At 55.9% G+C, this 17,055-nt stretch overlaps 1 protein-coding gene across 2 annotated transcripts in view; it reads right to left on the reverse strand.

The window, feature by feature from the left end:
* The window catches only part of MINDY4 (MINDY lysine 48 deubiquitinase 4), a 101,740-nt gene that overhangs the window by 6,038 nt on the left and 78,647 nt on the right, over positions 1-17,055 (reverse strand). For both annotated transcript variants that reach the window (XM_046019945.1, XM_046019946.1), the window contains exons 14-17: positions 12,552-12,615; positions 10,014-10,175; positions 4,542-4,722; positions 3,934-4,006 (exon numbers count right to left, since the gene is read on the reverse strand). In XM_046019945.1, the coding sequence (XP_045875901.1) occupies positions 3,934-4,006; positions 4,542-4,722; positions 10,014-10,175; positions 12,552-12,615 (480 nt within the window). The remainder of the gene's footprint in view (positions 1-3,933; positions 4,007-4,541; positions 4,723-10,013; positions 10,176-12,551; positions 12,616-17,055) is intronic.

The raw sequence follows: 17,055 nt of genomic DNA on the forward strand, positions 1-17,055 counted from the left end.
TTCTTGTCTGAGCCTCCAAACAGAAACATCTGTGGCCCAGCCCCAGGCCCTGGTTATGTGTTCTTTCCTCTTTCCTCTGGACCACTGACAACTGTTTCATTCTCTCCCACTCTGGCTAGGCTGGAAGCTCGAGAGGTCACTGTGTGTGTCTTGTTTGGAAATGACCATAAATGAGTCTGTTTTTGCTGAGATGGTCAGAGAGCAGCGGGAATTGGGGGGGGGGTGTGGGGAGGAACAGACCCCACATTCCTGACATGAGGGTAGGTAATGGGAGACTCTCTGAGGTCCAGACGCGGGTCACATTTGAGAGCAGAGATGGCATGGGACCTGGGATCATTCGACTTAGGGTGCTCTTTCCCAGAAGCAAAACCAACAGTCCGGTCTTGTGTAATGTCACTGTGGTAACAAAGCCAGGTGGCGGGAAATCATACTGCCCGCTCAGTGACCTTCCCCTGGGCTGGGACAGCGCAGGGCTAAGCTTCAGGACCTGAGCTGTTTGTGACTCAAGGTATAGCTTGGGGAACAGAGCTCCGCTCCGCATACCCTGAGATGTGAAAGGAAGGGCCATATCAGGTAGTGTCTAAGGGCCTTTCTGTGGACCTCAGCAAGCTTCCAGATGGCCAGGGGTGTGGTGTGCTCCATGCCTGGTCAGGGTGAGCATCAGATGTCCTTAGCAGGCAAATGAGCTAGGTTTAAGGGTAGGCAGCACATTTCTGCCTGGATTAGGAGAGAGTGGATCATGAACTTGACTTCTATTCAATTGTGAACTCTCCCAGAGCAAGAACCTGGTCTCATCTGGCTGTTTCTTCCATGGAGTCCAGCCTAGGGATTCCATGAGGTTGAAGTGATGGGCCCAGGGGTCTGGTCATCTTGTAGTAATGACCTGAGATGTGGCCCGAGTTCAGGCCATGACACCACATGTACCCCCTTCCTGTCAGGGTGGGGACCTCCTATGGGCAGCAGGGCTCATCCCCCAAGAGGCAGGGCCCTTTCTCCCCAGGGTCTTCACTGACCTTGAAGGCCACTTTCCCAAGTTTCTCCCTTTGAGCTGTTTGAGAATCTGGGATGAAAACAAAATGAAAAGCCTTTGTAATCCAACCCCTTGGAACAGGATTCCAGGAGGCTGGGCCTGCTGTTTCCCATTACAGTGGTATGTTATCTGATGGATACTGGAGGGAGAGGGGGGGAACCAGCATTCCCACTATTCACTCACCCACTTAGCTTCTCTGAGGATGATGCTGGGAAAAATCTCACATTAACTTCCCAGGTGGACCCACCATGGTGGGGCAGGTCGTAGAGATCATAAGAGAGGCAGACAGCTGGTTTTAGGAAAGTCCTAGCAGAGGATGGATACTCCTACCTGGGGGAAGATGGGGGATGGGATGGGGCTGCCCCCAGAGCCAGCAAGGAAGGACCCCTAGCCCGGAGTATTACAATAGGCCAGATGCTTGAGGCTCAGTACTTCACCTGACATCTAACTCACAAGGCAGCCAGAAAGGGCCACAGGGGGTAGATGCTGCCCTCACCCGGCACCAGAAGTTCTGAGTGTGGTCCTGGGACAGCAGCACCAGCAATTCCCAGGAACTCCCCAGATATGCCAATTCCCAGGCCCCACCTCGCTACTGAACCAGAACCCGTGGGAGTAGGACCCACTGATGTGTGCTCGACCACATCCTTCAGGGATGCCCACTAAAGCCTGAGGACCACACTCTTCCCAATGGCTGAACCACAGATGGAGACACGTGTATCAGAGTACCAATCCCCACATCCATCAGGGGCTAGGTGGAGTCTGGGCCCACAGAGCCGCCAGGCCAGTTGTCCCGAACTCTGTGTGCTGCACAAATGTGATTTTCTATCTGTGACAAAGGACTAGGAAGCACAGCTAGAGCCACACACTGACAGTGAGCAGGGACAGAAAAGGGCAGGACAGAGACTCAGCCTGGACCATATGCCCCAGGCCAAGGGATCGCTCCTGACTGCAGACAGCAACCCCATTTTCCCCCATCATTTCACGGCACACAGTGACAACTGGGATGGGAAGAGCCCTGGGAGAAGAGGACAGCTGACAGAAGAGGAAGAGATGCTCCCGGCCCATGCTCATGCTCCGATGATCCTGGACTGAGCTCCCCGACGGAACAGAGCCCAGGTCACTGTTAAGCACTGGACAGTGAGGGCTGAGCCCAGACTCCAGGGGTTGGGCTGGAGGTACTGGTGAGTCCTGCAGTGGAACCATTCCTGGAAAAAGGGGAGTGATTCCAGATGGGGCTGTTGGAGAGGTCCCAGGTGGTGGTCCCCCACCTCCCCTACAGAGACAGTTGAAGGCCTTTGGAGTCGGGGAGGTGGGTGGAGCCTGTGCCCAGGGTGTGGTCCACAGCCCTGCTTGGGAGGCCCACCTGCAGGAAGGATGCCCTGTGGCCTCTCGCCCCGTCCTGAGGAGGGTGCCAAGGCCACTGTCACCTCCTCTTTCCAGTGCTGCCCTTCTCTCATCACCTGGAATGAGTGGCCTTTGTACATGAAAGGAAAGCGACCTGCTTGGGCCTTTAATCCGCCCGACGAAAGAAAAGCCAGCACATGACCCCACAAGAATGCTTTGTCCCTGGCTCGGTGGGCAGGCAGGAGGACGGATGAACAGATGGACGAATAGATGGGGTCTAATGAGGATGTCCCAGCGTCTCCCACATTCTCTCCCTGGGGTTTCCGCTGTGACCGAGTCTCCAGTCAAGGGCTCATGAACCTCTGGCTGGGCAGCAGCCCAAGGCTTTGAGCGAACCCCCTGGATTGCAGGTGGTCAGAGCCCCAGCATTATCCATGTCCTGCACCCCAAGTTAATCACTTCACAGTTGGGGACATGAGGTTCCGTCTGAGGTCACATCACGGCATGGGGCCGCTAAGACACTACCCATGAGAGCTGTTTACAGAGCACCTGGCGGGATACCAGGTGCTCTCACAACAGCCCCGCGCTGGGCTCTCCATTTTACCTGTCTTACAGCTGGCAATGTGAGGGACACACGGGTGAAGAGTGGAAAGGATTCAAACTCTGGAACCCAACTGACCACGTGCAAGTTCTAGCACTTCCCCAGAAGGCGCTGGATTGCAGACCTCCTTCCTCCCCAACTTGCTCCTCCCATTGCATCTGAGGCCTCCAAGTCATTCCGCAAAGGCTTTGTGAAGGGCCTGCCTGAGGCCGGGGTGGGGGGGGGGCAGGAAGGGGACCAGAGCTCCGACCCCACAGCCCCCCAGAGTACTGTTTCCAGCCCTGGGGCCCAGTCAGTGGGCTCCTGAGTGAAGGGAGCCCCAACTCACCCTGAACCTGAGCTGGAATAGGGGAGTCAAGGTCCTCCTACCCTGTGTCTGAGGCTATAGAGCACCTCTGCCCAGGGTTCAGAGGGCCCAACCCACACCAACAGAACGAGTGGGGCTGCTCCTCCTGGATGCAGAGGGTGCCGCTGCTACAGGAAGCCATCTCAGGGCTACCCCCTGGGGACTGCAGAGGAGGTAGGCCCTCTCACCTTCCTATCCTACTCAAACTCCTTCCATCCCCTCCCCCACCTGTATCCTACCTGTCCTTCCTCCTGACAGGACCTCACAGCACTCACTGCACATGCTGGTGACTGCCATGAGCAAGGATGGGCCTCATGAAATACCTATTCACACCCCCACACCCCTGCCACAGGGGTAGCCCCAGAAGCTGTCTGAAGACAGTCACCTCACAGACCAAACACGCCTCCACTTGAGCCACAGAGACCACGAAATGCTATGTACAAACTCCAAGCACTACATCTTTCCATTCTGTGGCAGGCCTGCCTCACCACAGACTCTTGGTTGGGGCAATCCCAAAACCCACCCTCCTTCCGGTGGGTATGTCCACCCCCAACCACCACACCTCGCAGGCACTCAGGTGAGCTTCCAGAGCCAGAGACAGATCTGACTCACCTGGTTCTGATGCAGAGCTCGAGGGGTGGGACGAGGTCATTGTCTCTGTCCTCAGGGATGGTCTGGGCGGTGTCTGGGGGCCGGGAGAGAGAGACACACACACACTCATCAGCCCGGGGTCTGAACTTGTGGGTCAGCACCAACAACCCGGCTCCTGGGACCTGATTGTTCCAGCACCTGACCTGCTTCTCATCTTGACTGGACCCACCCTTGTTCCTGTCCACTGCTTCTCTTCTGGACCACAGCACTCTCCTCACGCCTCCCACCTCCAGTCTCCACCCCACCCTCTGCTCCCCGTCCTCTACCAGCATCATTCTTTCTAAAACCCATCTGATTCCATCACCCTCTTGCTCTAAAACCTTCCATGGCTCCTCATTGTCCATAGAAGAAAATCCGAACTTGTCGGCACGGTATTCGGGGCACCCTACTCTGAGTTCTCAACTTCACCGTACACCTCTAATGCCACCAGCTTCTCAAGGCCCTGCTCTGGCTCCTCCGGTAGAAGGACACACGGACACACACTCTCTGATCCCCCAGTACAGACATGGGTCTGAGGGTGTGTGTTGTTCTGCCTGCCCTGAGGACGCGGGCCGGTGGGGATGGCGCACCAACGGTCAGCCGGATCTGCTCCTGCTGGTTGGCCAGGCCGTCGTAGTAGTAGAGGTCGAAGAGCCTCTCGGCCCTCCAGTCTCGCAGGAGCTCTGGCTGCAGGCTGAAGAGGACGCTGAAGTGGCTCTCGCTGCACACCACCCAGATGGGGAACCTCGGCGTCTTCAGGAAACAGCCCACCTGCAAGAGGGACGGGGTGCGGACAGAGATGCCGGTGCTAGCCCCAGAGAAAGGGCCCAAGAATGTTCTGTCTAACCTGGTTTGGGCTGACCTCAGAGAGACCAGAGGGGGATCCCAGCCTCTGAGCCAGAGTGGGAGTCCCTTGTGCTGCTCACAGAAACGGCTTGTCCCCCGGAGCCATGCCCACTACTCTCAGGGGCTTCCCCTCACCCACGGTCATGCTGTGAGCTATGCCGGCCTGAAACCCCCGGGCGCCCACACTGCTTCCTCTCCCATACTTAGCTGGCTCACAGGGCTGCCCAGCCTGCCTTGGAAAGCTCCTCTGCAGCCAGCCACTCCTCCCCAGATGATGACCCCCCCCACCGGTTCTTCCACAGCCACACCCAGCAGCCGCACCAGCCTCTCACCAGTCCTCAAACATGCCAGTGCGGCTGGCCCCCGTGCCTGGGCACCCCTGTCCCCCATCTAGAGTGCTGGAACACCTCTCCTCCCCTTCCAGTTTCTGCATCACCCAAATTAGCCAACCAGGGAGCATGAATCACCCTCTAGCTCCTGGGTGGGGGCTACTACATAACAGGTACTAGGTATCCAGTACCCGCCTGCCCTCCTGCAGCGCATCACAACCTCACCAGGACGTGCCAGCCTGCCTCCCAAGCACCAGACTGTGCCCTTAGCACCAAGGGCAGGGGTTAGAAGCCAACATGAGCAAATGTTTGACGAGTGAGGGTCCTCATGCATGAAGTGGAACTTGAACTAGGTAGGACTTTACCTTGAAGATAGGTGGGCTTGGAGCCATAAGGAGACGGGAGAGGGGGCCTCAGGGTGAGCAGTCTGTGGGGGTTGCCGGGAAGGAATGCCCAGAAACATCCACCCAGGGACTAGCAGGGCATTCGGGAAAGCGCGCTGGGGAAGGGGAGGATAAGGAGTTGGGACTTTCTGATGAGAGACTCCCTTGAAAAGCTCCCCACAGAGGGGTGTTCAGGGAAGGCAGATGGCACAGAACAGGCCCCAGGACCCTCAGCGCTGCTGCTTAGGGCAGGGGAATGTTTAGGGCAGAAGAGTGGTGGGGGTGTCTGCAAAGTCCTGCTCAGAGGTCTGGCTGGCTCTGCCCCTCAAGCTCTCTGAGCTCTCTCCCCCATCACCTGTGACTCCCTGGGGCAGCTCCTCTCCCTACCCCGGGTCCTGGTTTATTTAGCTCGGTGCGTGCCATGGGCCAGGCTGATTCTGGCCTAATCCCCACCAGCCCCAGGGAGATGTTTGCATGCTCAGGTATTTACAGCCACAGCCTGCGGATTAAGGAAAGAATGGGAATTATTTTTCCAGTGGGGAGAAGGGCATACTTTCTCCGGCCTGTCACAGGAGAGTGGCTGAGCAGTCTTCCTGGGGCCCCCCGGAGCCCCTCCTGGGAGCTGACTCTGGACTGGGGTATCTTGGACAGAAGACCTGTGCTTAGGTCCCTAGGGAAAGACTTGCCCACAAACAGTGGCCTAGCCAGGGGGTAGGATGGTGATCTTTACAAGGTGTCCGTTTTCTCATTTTCCAAGCATCCTGCCCTGCCCCCACCTGGCCAGTAGGGCCCTCACCCCAACCCCTCGTGACATTAAAACGTGACTCCAGAGCCCTCTCCTTGGTGGATGTGAGGAAATAGATACCTCAGAGGACGTGGCCAGACGTGTCTAAACCCCACTGCAAATTTGGCTCCCATTCTGGGCTCAAAAGAGGCTTTTCTGGTGAGGGCCTCACCTCGAATAGGGAGCCTTCTTGGGGACCCAGGGCTCATTCACTGCAGGAAAAAGAGCCATGCAACCTGCCAGAGGGCAGGCGTCTGCATAATTAGCCACCCTGAATTTTCCAGGAGAGGGGACAAAAGGGCAGCCTGCCATTTATTAAACGGTCAAAAGATTATGGGGAAAAAAAAAAAAAAAGCAGCCCAGAGATTTTATAAATGAGTTTTCTCATTCAGGAGCCCCCTCCAAGTGGGTGACATTTTCCAAAGATGAAATTCACTTCCTCTGGATTTGGAGGTAGCTGACCAAAGGCCCGGGGCGAGGAGGGAGGGTGGGGACACATTTCCTTCAGGACAGTCTGAGGCTTTCTCCTGGCAGGGGAACAGAGGGCACCGTTAGGAGTCACTTTTAAAGGGGGATTCTTAAATCTTTTGCAGGGGTGAGACGAGTGAATGCCCCCACACCTCGCCGCGGACTGCCAGCTTAGAAGCCCTGATTTAAAAAGAACGAACATTTGATTGCCAGCAGAGTTGCCATCTGTCGTCTCTGAGGGTAACTGTCCTTCAACATGACTTGTGTTTCAGTCCCGGACATTACGCTCAGTGATGGGGGTACAGCAAGGAAGGAAACAGGACCAGTCTTGTCCTTGGGTGGGGGGTCCCTGGATTAATGGGGAAGGCAGATAGTAATCAAATAATCATACAGACACAATTGTACTGCCCTGCCCCGGATCTAAGATGCCATCAGAGCCACCATAATTGTTTGTTTCATGAAGAAAGCAAGCTGGCAGTTAAAGTCTGACACCGTCAGTGACTGCAAGAGAGCCTCAAAACCCCAGGGACGTTCAAGTGCATGCAAAGTTTGCATCTCAAAAGCAATAAACCGTGACACTTGAAACCAAGAGGCCTATGAAAGAAAGCACTAAGATTCTGTATTGGCCCAGGTGGCAGGGGACCATGAGAGCAGTCCCTATTCAGATGGACTGATGAGGTCAGGAGAGGCTTCCCTTAGGAAGTGACATTTAAGTCAAAACGTGAAGGGAGGGAACAGGTCTCATCGGGCCTCGTAGGCCTCGTAGGCTATGCTAAGTTTGGGCTCTCGGTCCCTGCATTAGTTAGCTGAGGCCGGCAGAACAAAGTTCCACAGACCAGGTGGCTTAAACAGCAGAAATTCGTTTCCTCACAGGCCTGGAGGCTGGAAGTCCAAGATCAAGGTGTGGGCAGGTTTCTCCTCAGGCCTCTCTCGTTGGCTGCCAATAGCCGTCTCCTCCCTGTATCTTCACGTGGTCTTCCCTCTGAACCTGTCTGGTTCCAAATTCCCTCTTCTTATAAGGACACTACTCAACTGGATTAAGGGCCACCCTAAGGACCTCATTTTAATGTAATCACTTCTTACAGGCCCTGTTTCCAAATACAGCCACATTCTGAGGTACTGCATATTAGGACTTCAACATGTGAATCTGTGAGGGGACAAAATTCAGCCCCTAATGGCCTCAGAGGATGGGGAAACCACTGACAGGTGTGAAGCAAAAGAATGATGTGAGTCAGTCTGCTCTAATGTTAGAGGTCACAGTGGCTTCGGTGAAGGCCTGGAAGGGGGTGGTAAGCTCATTCGTGAGCTCTGGGGTGGTGAGATCGAGGTGCAGTTCCAATGGGCAAGACCATGGCGAGCCCATGGAAGACCAGAACACACAGCCAGGCTGGGGCTGGAGGCCGGCTAGTTCAGTAGAGGGTGCACTGCTTGGCCCAGAGCTTCCTCTTCTTCCCCCCAGGCACATCCAGAATGGGGGTCATCTAATAAGCTCACTGACAGACGGGACCTCCCTCACCCCCAGCCCCCACATACTCAGTGAGGGCCCTAGAACCAGGCTCCCAGCTGCTGTGAGAAGCCCCGGACAGGGTGAATGACAGGCGGGCCTGCTTCTGCCATCTGTGAGAGAAAGCCTAAGCCTTATAGGAACAGTCCCAACTTGGGTGCCATGCCACAAGCTGTTCTAAATGCCAGACCTTCCCCGGGGCCACACTGCTGCTGCCCAGTGGAGGGGACCCAGCTCTGAGTGTGGGTGCTAACCCTTCCTGGATTCCTTCCACAGCCAACATGGCCAACCATGTAGGCCCAGAGGAGTTCAGTGACAGAGGGGATGGCAGGCGGAGGTAAGGGGGAGGACAGGCTTTGTCTGTACTGCCAGACCTCTGCCTTTTCCTTCAGAGGCTCAGTCCTCAGTGAGCTCTAGGGAGGAGAGAAGGCCTGAGGGTCCTTCCTCAGAGAGCCTGCAGTGCCAAAGCAGAGGAGCAAACATCCCTTGCTGCAAGAAAGACACAAGCTTCGGTCTTCAGCCAACCATATAATAGTGTGTGTGTGTGTGTGTGTGTGTGTGTGTGTGTGTGTGTGTGTGTGTGTTGGGGGCGGGGAGTGGGTTCCTGTGTGGATTCAAGAATTTGGATCATTGTAGGGCCTGAATTTCTTCAATTGGCATTTTATTCCAAGGGAAGGATGACCCCCAACTGATGTTCCCATCAACCACCCTCCACAGACCAAAGGAAAATAGTTTACTTTTCGACCCACACCCTCAACACAAGAGGAAAACCAGGGCTCACGGTAAGCCCGGGGATTCCATGAGCCTGGCCAAGGTAACCTCTCTCAGCCCATGGAATTTCGGGCCAAATGCTTCCAGAGCCCACCCAGGGCCGGGCGCTCAGGGGCCCTGGTACTTCTCCAGGCCCACGTGGCCACATTCCTGGGCTCCCTGCTGACATCAGCAAATCAGGGAGCCACTATCATTCTGTTCTCCCCAAGTCTGTGGAGCCCAGGGGTTGGCTTTCTGTCCCCAGGGGCAGGACCTGGGGCGGAGGCCACACCACATGGCCCATTATCAACGGGACAGCAGCCTGAACTCGTGATCATGCCAGAAGGGTGCCATGAAACCAGCCAGAGAACAATGTCTTCTCTGAAGACATGAAAACGGAGGCTCATAGAGAGTCTAACAGCAGGCTAGACAGGAACAACCACCCGCCCTGCAGAGACACGCTGTCACCTTACCCTGCCTGACTTTGCCAGGGGCCCAGCCCTTCCCAAGACCCTGGCTGCAGGGAGAGAGGAAGGAGAGGGGGCAGTACACTAGCAAACAGATCGAGTGGCCTGTTAGGGTGGAACTGGCCCCCCAAAAAGATACGTGGAGATCCTAGCCCCTAGAATGTGACCTTACTTGCAATTCGGGTGGTTGTAGACGTAACTAGTTAAGACGGGATTAGTGGAGTAGAGTGGGCAACACACACACATACCCCAGCTGCATCTGCTCTGACCCACAGTTCCCCTATAACTCCCTAGGAGTCCCTTTGAAACGACCTTTCTCAGAACATGGCACCGGCTGGCTTTGGGCGGGAATTTCATGCTAGAACTCGATGGCAGCCAAGTGCTATTTCTTCCCAAACCCTCCATGATTGAGACTGGACCAAATTCTGATCAGCTCTGGAAACCGGAGTGGAGCTTCCCTTTCCCTGCCTTCCTTCTCTCCAGTCCCAGGGAGCCGGGCCCCTCTGTCTCCGGAGCCCTGCACCCCAGTACCTGGCACACGTTGTAGTGCTCGAAGAGAGATAAGAACCCGACGTCACTGCGCGCACGAATGCCCTTGAGCAGAGTGATGTTCCCGTTCCCAGAATCCAGCTCCACGACGTCATTGAAAACATTGGACACGGCTTTCCCGGTCAGGAGCAGATTGACGAGTTCCTGTAGATGAAAGAAAGGGGAAAGGCTTGTCCAGGGGAGATTGGGGACAAAAAAAAGGGGGGGGGGGTGGAAAGGAAGGAAAGCAAGGAGGGAGAGAGCCCCAGATCACAAGAGGGCTGGGATCTGGAGTTCCCACCAGCCCTCAGGGAAAGCTGCCAGGGGTTCCCAGTCGAGCGACTCTAGGAACTCAGTGTGACCTTGATCCCACAGACACTCACTGAACCTGGGTGGCAGCAGGAGACTGTTGGAGGGTAAGAATGGCTCCTGACCTCGGGCTCCACGCTGAGAGCAGGGATCAGGTGTGTCCCTGCGTGGCTGAGGCACAATGTAGGATGTGACTGGGAATACAAAAATACAAGCTCGGAGCCCTCTGAGCCAGGCAGGCTCAGGACTCTGTGGCTGAGTCAGAGCCACTCTGTGGAGAAGCCACATTGGGGTGGGTCCTGAAGGATGGCATTTTTTTCATAAACTTTTTTATTATGAAATAATTATAGACTCAAAAGAATTTGTAAAAATAGTACAGAGAGTTCCTGTGCACCCTTCACCCAGCTTCCCCCAATGATAACATCTTACAAAACCAGCGCCCATTATCAACGCCAGGAAGCGGACAATGGTATGAACACCAAGAAGGCAGCTCTAGGCCTTATTTGGATTTCATGGCCGATGGTGGGGTCTTTGAGCAGGGAGGGAGAGAGGAGGCCTGCAGAGGCAGACAGGCAGAGGCGAGAAAGCCCCAGGCTGGGTTCTAGGTCTGTCCCCAGGCAGAGGCGAGGAAGCCCCAGGCTGGGTTCTAGATCTGTCCCCGCTTTGTCGGCCAAGTGGCGTCACGCATCCAGGGGCCCTGTAACTTGTGCCACAGGCCAACAAGCCTGCTGACCCCAGAACACAGAGATCAGTGACACGGGGAGTCCTGTTCCTCTGGCCGCCTCCTTTAGCCAGCGCCTCATGCATCAACATGGCGGGAAGGGCCCTTCCTTTAGCAGGGCATCGAGCGGTCCACCCTCCTGTGAGGAATGGGGACCCCGGCCCCTCCTGATGGGAGGGGATTTCCACCCACATTTTCCAGCATCCTCCCTGGTGTCCTTCCCTCTCCCTGCATTTGTTACCCGCAGGGGATCACCTGGCCGCAGAGATTCCAGAGGAATGCTGGCCGCTAAGTGTCTGCTGTGCCACTGGGGAGGGAACCAAGTGAGCCCACCTGGGCAGGCAGCACACCCCATTGGACCCACCCTGATAGGGCAGCGTGTGTGGCCGGCCAGCAGGCAGCAACGGCCCCACAGTATGTGGGAATGGCCAGGAGAGGTCTTTCCCAGCATCAGCTCTGGAGGGAAGAGTTCACAGAAGTGTTTTCCCCTGAATTATAAAAGCCATGCCCCGGTGAATAAAGCCCTCCATCAACACCAAGACCCCTCCCCTCGTGACAGTAAAAGAGGTCCCCTGTGATGGCCACGGAGGGAACCCCATTGGAGGGAGATAGCAAAGGGGCCCCATTGTGTCCTTGTAGAGGAAATGAGAAAGAATTTGGAGGAAATGTCTGCTCTGAGATACTGCACCTCAGGGGCAGCGGCGGGTAAGAAAGGCGCGGCCCCTTTCAGATGGGTTCGTTTTCCCATCTGGTTTTCAAGGAGGAGAAGGCTCCTGCTCCCCAACTGTCTCAAACCTTCCCTGGCACAGGAAGCCCTCTTGAAATGGGGGAGAAAGGGGAAATCAGCCATTGCTGTTGCAAGACTCAAAATTAACGCAGTGGCAAAGCTTAGTGGACACGTAGCCCCTTGCTACTCAAAGTGTGGTCCATGGACCGGCAGCATCACCTTCTCCAGGAAGCCTGTGAGCAATTCAGAAAGTCAGGCCCCAGGCCAGACCCACTGGATCTAAGCCTGCTTTCAACAGGACTTTCGGGGGGGTTCATGCGTTCATCAAAGTTTAAGAAGCATCGGTCTAATCTAAACTTCTCATTCTAAAAACAAGGGAACTGAGCCTTGGGGAGGGGAAGAAGATCCACACAGCTCAGGGAGGGTCATTGCCAAGATGGTGCCCTGCGCAAACACAAAGGATGCCACGGCCTTCGTGGCCCTCATGGCCCCAGCTGGCCCAGAGGCCCCAGTCTGTCTCCGGGGCTTGGACTGGGGCTCTGGGCTGTGCAGCGCCTGGCTCTGTCCCTGGTATCCCCCCCTCCCCACAGTGCCAAGCACACAGATTGGGCACAGCAAGCCCCCCTGGAGCAGAAGCTGAACTGAGTGGCCTTTCTAGGTCTCCATGATGGAGGCTGGCACATGAAAACCAGTGGGAGAGGGCTAGGGGGGAGGGCGGCAAGGAAAGAAGAGGGGTGGAAGGAAAAGAAGCGCCTAATGCCTGGCGACCCTCGGCAACCGCGACCTGGGTGCAGTATCCATGTGCTCCAATCAGGTGGCTGGTGGGAACATCGAAGTCCTGGCGGACACTAAAAGACAGAGGAGAAGTGGTATCAGCACACCTTTGCCTGACTCAGGCCTCCCGGGCAAACCTCACTAGGTGACCTCCACTCTGGTCTCCCTGGGGCCACTACTGACATGTGGGGAGGTGACGGACACGTGACACAGCAGACAGGCCCCTGCGTTTGCAGTCCAGCATCCCGCATTCACAGTCCAACTGCCGCTTACCGGCATGGGCAATGGGACATCCCCGTCCATCTCTAGGCCTCAGCCTGCAAGTCTATTCAATGGGAGTGATGGGAGTCCTATAATAATAGCTGTGCCACCTGGGCACAGACAGTGTACCAGGCCCTGGACACACACGGTTCCCCAGACATCGAGAGAAAACCAAGGCTTGGAGCAGCATTGACTTGCCCAGGGCACGGGGCTTTTGGCTTATGGAGTCAATGGAGGACCCCGTGGCCCATCTTGGAGGCCTGTGCTCTCCCGACCCCAGGTCACCACAACGGCTCTACCCTCAGAAGGGAGCCCCCCAGAAGGCATGAGGTGAAATGCTCCTTGGCCAAAACACATCCCTCAAACCAGAAGGAGCCGATTTCTTAGGGCTGTACAGAGCTGGGGACCAGAAGTCACCATCAGTGTGGCTCTGTCGTTGGGGAGGCTGGCACCAGGAGGCAAGCCCAGCCCTCCATGAATCCCAACGCTCTCTGACCATCTAGAAAGTCCCCCACCAGGACACAACTCCTTTCCCGACCCCCATGTAAATCCTTCAGGAGACCAAGTGTTCTTGTCAGCCATGGAACCGTGGACAAGTGAACAGGAAAGGAGCCAGCATCCATGGAATACAGTCCCGCGCCTGGCAGAATAAGGGTTACTATATTTTATAGACATGGAAAGACTCAGAAGAGCATCGCTGGGGGAGACGGGAGGCTGCAGCTCATGCCCAGCGGCCTGGCCTGCACCCTCTGGCCCCACCCCGAAGAGACCACAGACAGACAACCCAGAGGAAAGGACTCAGCAATCACAATGTTTGTTTTCCCTTTTAGTGGAAGAGAAGAGAAACCTGGTCTCAATTTTATGCTTTAAATCTAAGATCTGCCATAAGTCCACAAACCTAAAACACCCTTGTCCCCGTATCCTTCCCAAACAAGTTTAGAAACTCAAGCTCCATGACCTTTGCTGGAGAAATGCTTTCTTGTGGTTTTTAATAACCGTGGACAAATGGGGACGGTCTGTGGTCCACATGGGAAAATGGGCTGCGTTGGCACTGCGGGGACCTGGTGGAGAAGCACGGGGACCTGGGGGGCCTGGGGAGGGCCTAGGGGGCTCACCGACCAGACATAGCCCAGCGGACCTGGGAAGGAGCCCGCTGGGGCGTCAAATGGCCCAAGGCAGCACTCGACTGGCGCTAGCTCAGGCAAAAGAATTGATGGAAACGCTTTTTGCCGCATATACGGGCATCTTCTGAAGAGAAGAAAATAACCTCAAAGGAGTCCTGGGTGGACTGATAAGCATCGCTGGTCCCGAGCCAGCCCAAAGCTCTCAGAAGCGGTCCGATCTCCATAATCTCACAGCCTCGTGCTCACCCAACGGGTTTGAGAGCCTGCGTCAGCTGAGAGCGCAGGGACAAGCAGAGAGGACAATGGCAGGAAATGGTAATTGCATCCTTAGGTGCAAACACGATGGGAAGTTCAGGAGTGAGCATGGAGCTTGAAAGGGAGGAACGTCTGCGTTTCACATTAGGGCATTCGCCAGACGCCAAGGAGCAGCTTACAGCTTAAGAGATTTACAACTTTGGCAAATCTAGATGCCCAGACCTCCCTTTAGGGGAATTCCCTGGAGAGCGGAGTGTGAGGAGTCCTTGAGCAAAGGAAAAACGGCCTCTGCCCTGCCCAGAGAGAGATCAGTTCAAAGGGCAGGGCAGTCAGCAGGTCGGAGTTCCAGCCCCAGCCAGCCCTGTGGTGGCCATACTCTCCTCTCTGGGCCTCATTCTCCCCTTCTGTGATATGAGGGCCTTGTACAAGATGCATGGTGTTTGGGGCTGAACTGTGGCCCCCCAAATTCGTATGCTAAAGCTCTGACCCCCGTACCTCAGAATGTGGCTCTGCTCAGAGACAGGGCCTTTCAAGGAGTGATTTAAGTTCCCCGAGCCCATTCGGGTGGCCCTAATCCAATCTGACCCGGTCCCTGCAGGAAGAAGACAGCAGGGATGTGAGCTGGGAGAGGAAAGACCAAGTGAGGCCACAGAAGTAGGCAGCCACCCACAAGCCCAGGAGAGAGGCCTCAGGGGAAACCAACCCTGCCAACACCTTGATTGTGGACTTCCAGCCCCCAGACCTGGCAGTTTCTACTGTTTAAGCCACTCCGGCTGTGGGTGTTTGTGACAGCTGCCCTAGCAAACACATACCAGGTGGCCTCCCCTGTCTGTTTAGACTCAGAGCTCTTTCTTCAAATGGCGTCTTCTAGGCAGAAGCCAGATGCATAAGGCATTAAGGCAGAGCTGCTCTGGCTGAAGGCATCCCATCCTTTTCCCTCTTCCAGCTCCTATAGCCCCTCTGGGGAACCCCCAGGTCTCCAAGGTCATGCAGCATCCTGGGAGCAGGGGCTGAATCAGAGATAGGGTTGCCTGGGCTCCGAGGTCCTCATACTCACTGGGCTTCTGAGCCACCAGCTTTGAGGACTTCCCTGGGACTGATGTCGTTCAGTCCAAAGGGCAGGCTGTCCCTTCCCCGGGCTACCTGGGGACTGGACAATGCTGGGCCCTAAAAAAATTCTGCACAGCCTGGGGCCAGCTACCAGGCCGGGTGACAGGAGCCAGGGGCAGCCTCAGCCTGATGAAGCCTGCGCCCTGAGGCTATTGTGCACACAGGGGACCCCTTCAGGGAGCAGGAGCTTGCCCGGATTTTGGATTCTAAGAAGCACAGGGTGGGAGGAGCCTGAGCAGACTTGCCATAAGGGAAACTTACAAGGAGTGGCTTGGCCCTTGGCTGTCCTGCCACCACTCCTCCTCCTCAGCATTCTGGGAGCCAAGGGCCAGAACGTGGACCACAGTCGGAGTGACAACTCGCTGTAGAAGTATCCAGAGTTAGAGGAACAGAGAGCTCTTCCCAGGATGCCAGCAAGGCCTGCTTCTCCCAGCTGGGCTCCATGGAGAGTTCCCAGAGACCCTGCACTGCACCAAAAAACGGAACGAAGAGGATGCAGGGGGTTGGCAGAGACCTTGGGGCTGAGCTGTTTGCAGCGGGGAAAACAGATGCCTAGCACACGAACACAACCAGGCTGGGGCAAGGGACAGGTGTCAGGCCAGACTGAGCACAGGAAGCTGGGCTAGAGCGCCGCTGCTCCCGCCAGTCGCCCCTCGTCACACGCCTCCAAGGGTAGACGTTCTGCCACTGAGCAGCGTACAGGGCTTGAGCCTTGACTCTGCAGAACCTGGAAGCTTACTTTCAGATCCACCGTCCTCTCTGAAGCCTCATGAGGTCAAAAGAGCACAAACCACCACCTCCATTCACCAAGGGGGCTACTGAGGCCCAGAAAGGAGAAGAGACGTGTGGTCTTGTGATCATACAGTCAGTCGGTGGGCCAAGACAGCATCCCAGGCGCCAACATCACACAGCGTGCACTGTGGCCTGAAACATGGGATGTTCAGCCTGGCCAGCCAGCCCCAAGCAGGTCAGGGAGACCTGAAGCTCCAGTCCTGGTCCCTACATCCCTGGCTGGGGCACAGCTTGTTCCTTCACCCTAAGCCTCCCCAACGTCCATCTGAACGTGTGAATCTGGGCATCTGGTACAGAAGTTTCTGAATAAGAACAAAGTAGGTCTAAGTGGCCTAGAGACACGGTTCCAGTCCACCGTCAAAGTCACTCACCTAAAATCAATGTCCACGAGGTGGGGTCAGTGGTCAGCTTGGCCTCAGATGGGCTGAGTTAACCTCAGGCAAGTCCCTGTCTCTCTCTCTCTCTCCTAGCCTATGTCTTCATTTAGAAAACCAGAGGACTGGAGCCAGGGGTCTCTGGGGACCTTCTGGGATGTGAACAAGTGTGCCTGGTTTGTGACTCTGATGTTTAAAACATCATGCCTAAAATAGGTGGCAATTAACCCGGGAGGATCTGGCCAGCCACCTCCCCTCCACCTGACCCCAAGGCCCCAGGCCCCAGGAGCACCACCACACCCCGCTCTGGCCAGGCCTCCCTGCTGCACCCTCCCTTGGGAATTCTACTGACTTTTGAGGACCAATCAGTACTGAGAAGGGTGGTGGTGGAACAACGAGGAGGACCTGGGCTCCAGAGGCAGGGGCCCCTGGATTCGAATCCAGTTCCTGCTACTTACTGGCTTCCTCCTCTCTGAGGCTGCCTCCCCCCTGCAGTGGGGAGGTGGGAAGGTGCCTCCCTCTACTACAGACTGCTGGAAGAGCAAGGTGAACTATATAAAGCATCTGGCATTTGGTAAATGTCACTTCCTTTTTCCTA

The sequence above is a fragment of the Meles meles genome, chromosome 10 (assembly GCF_922984935.1).
Source record: "Meles meles chromosome 10, mMelMel3.1 paternal haplotype, whole genome shotgun sequence".
In the NCBI taxonomy this organism is placed as follows: Eukaryota; Metazoa; Chordata; class Mammalia; order Carnivora; family Mustelidae; genus Meles; species Meles meles.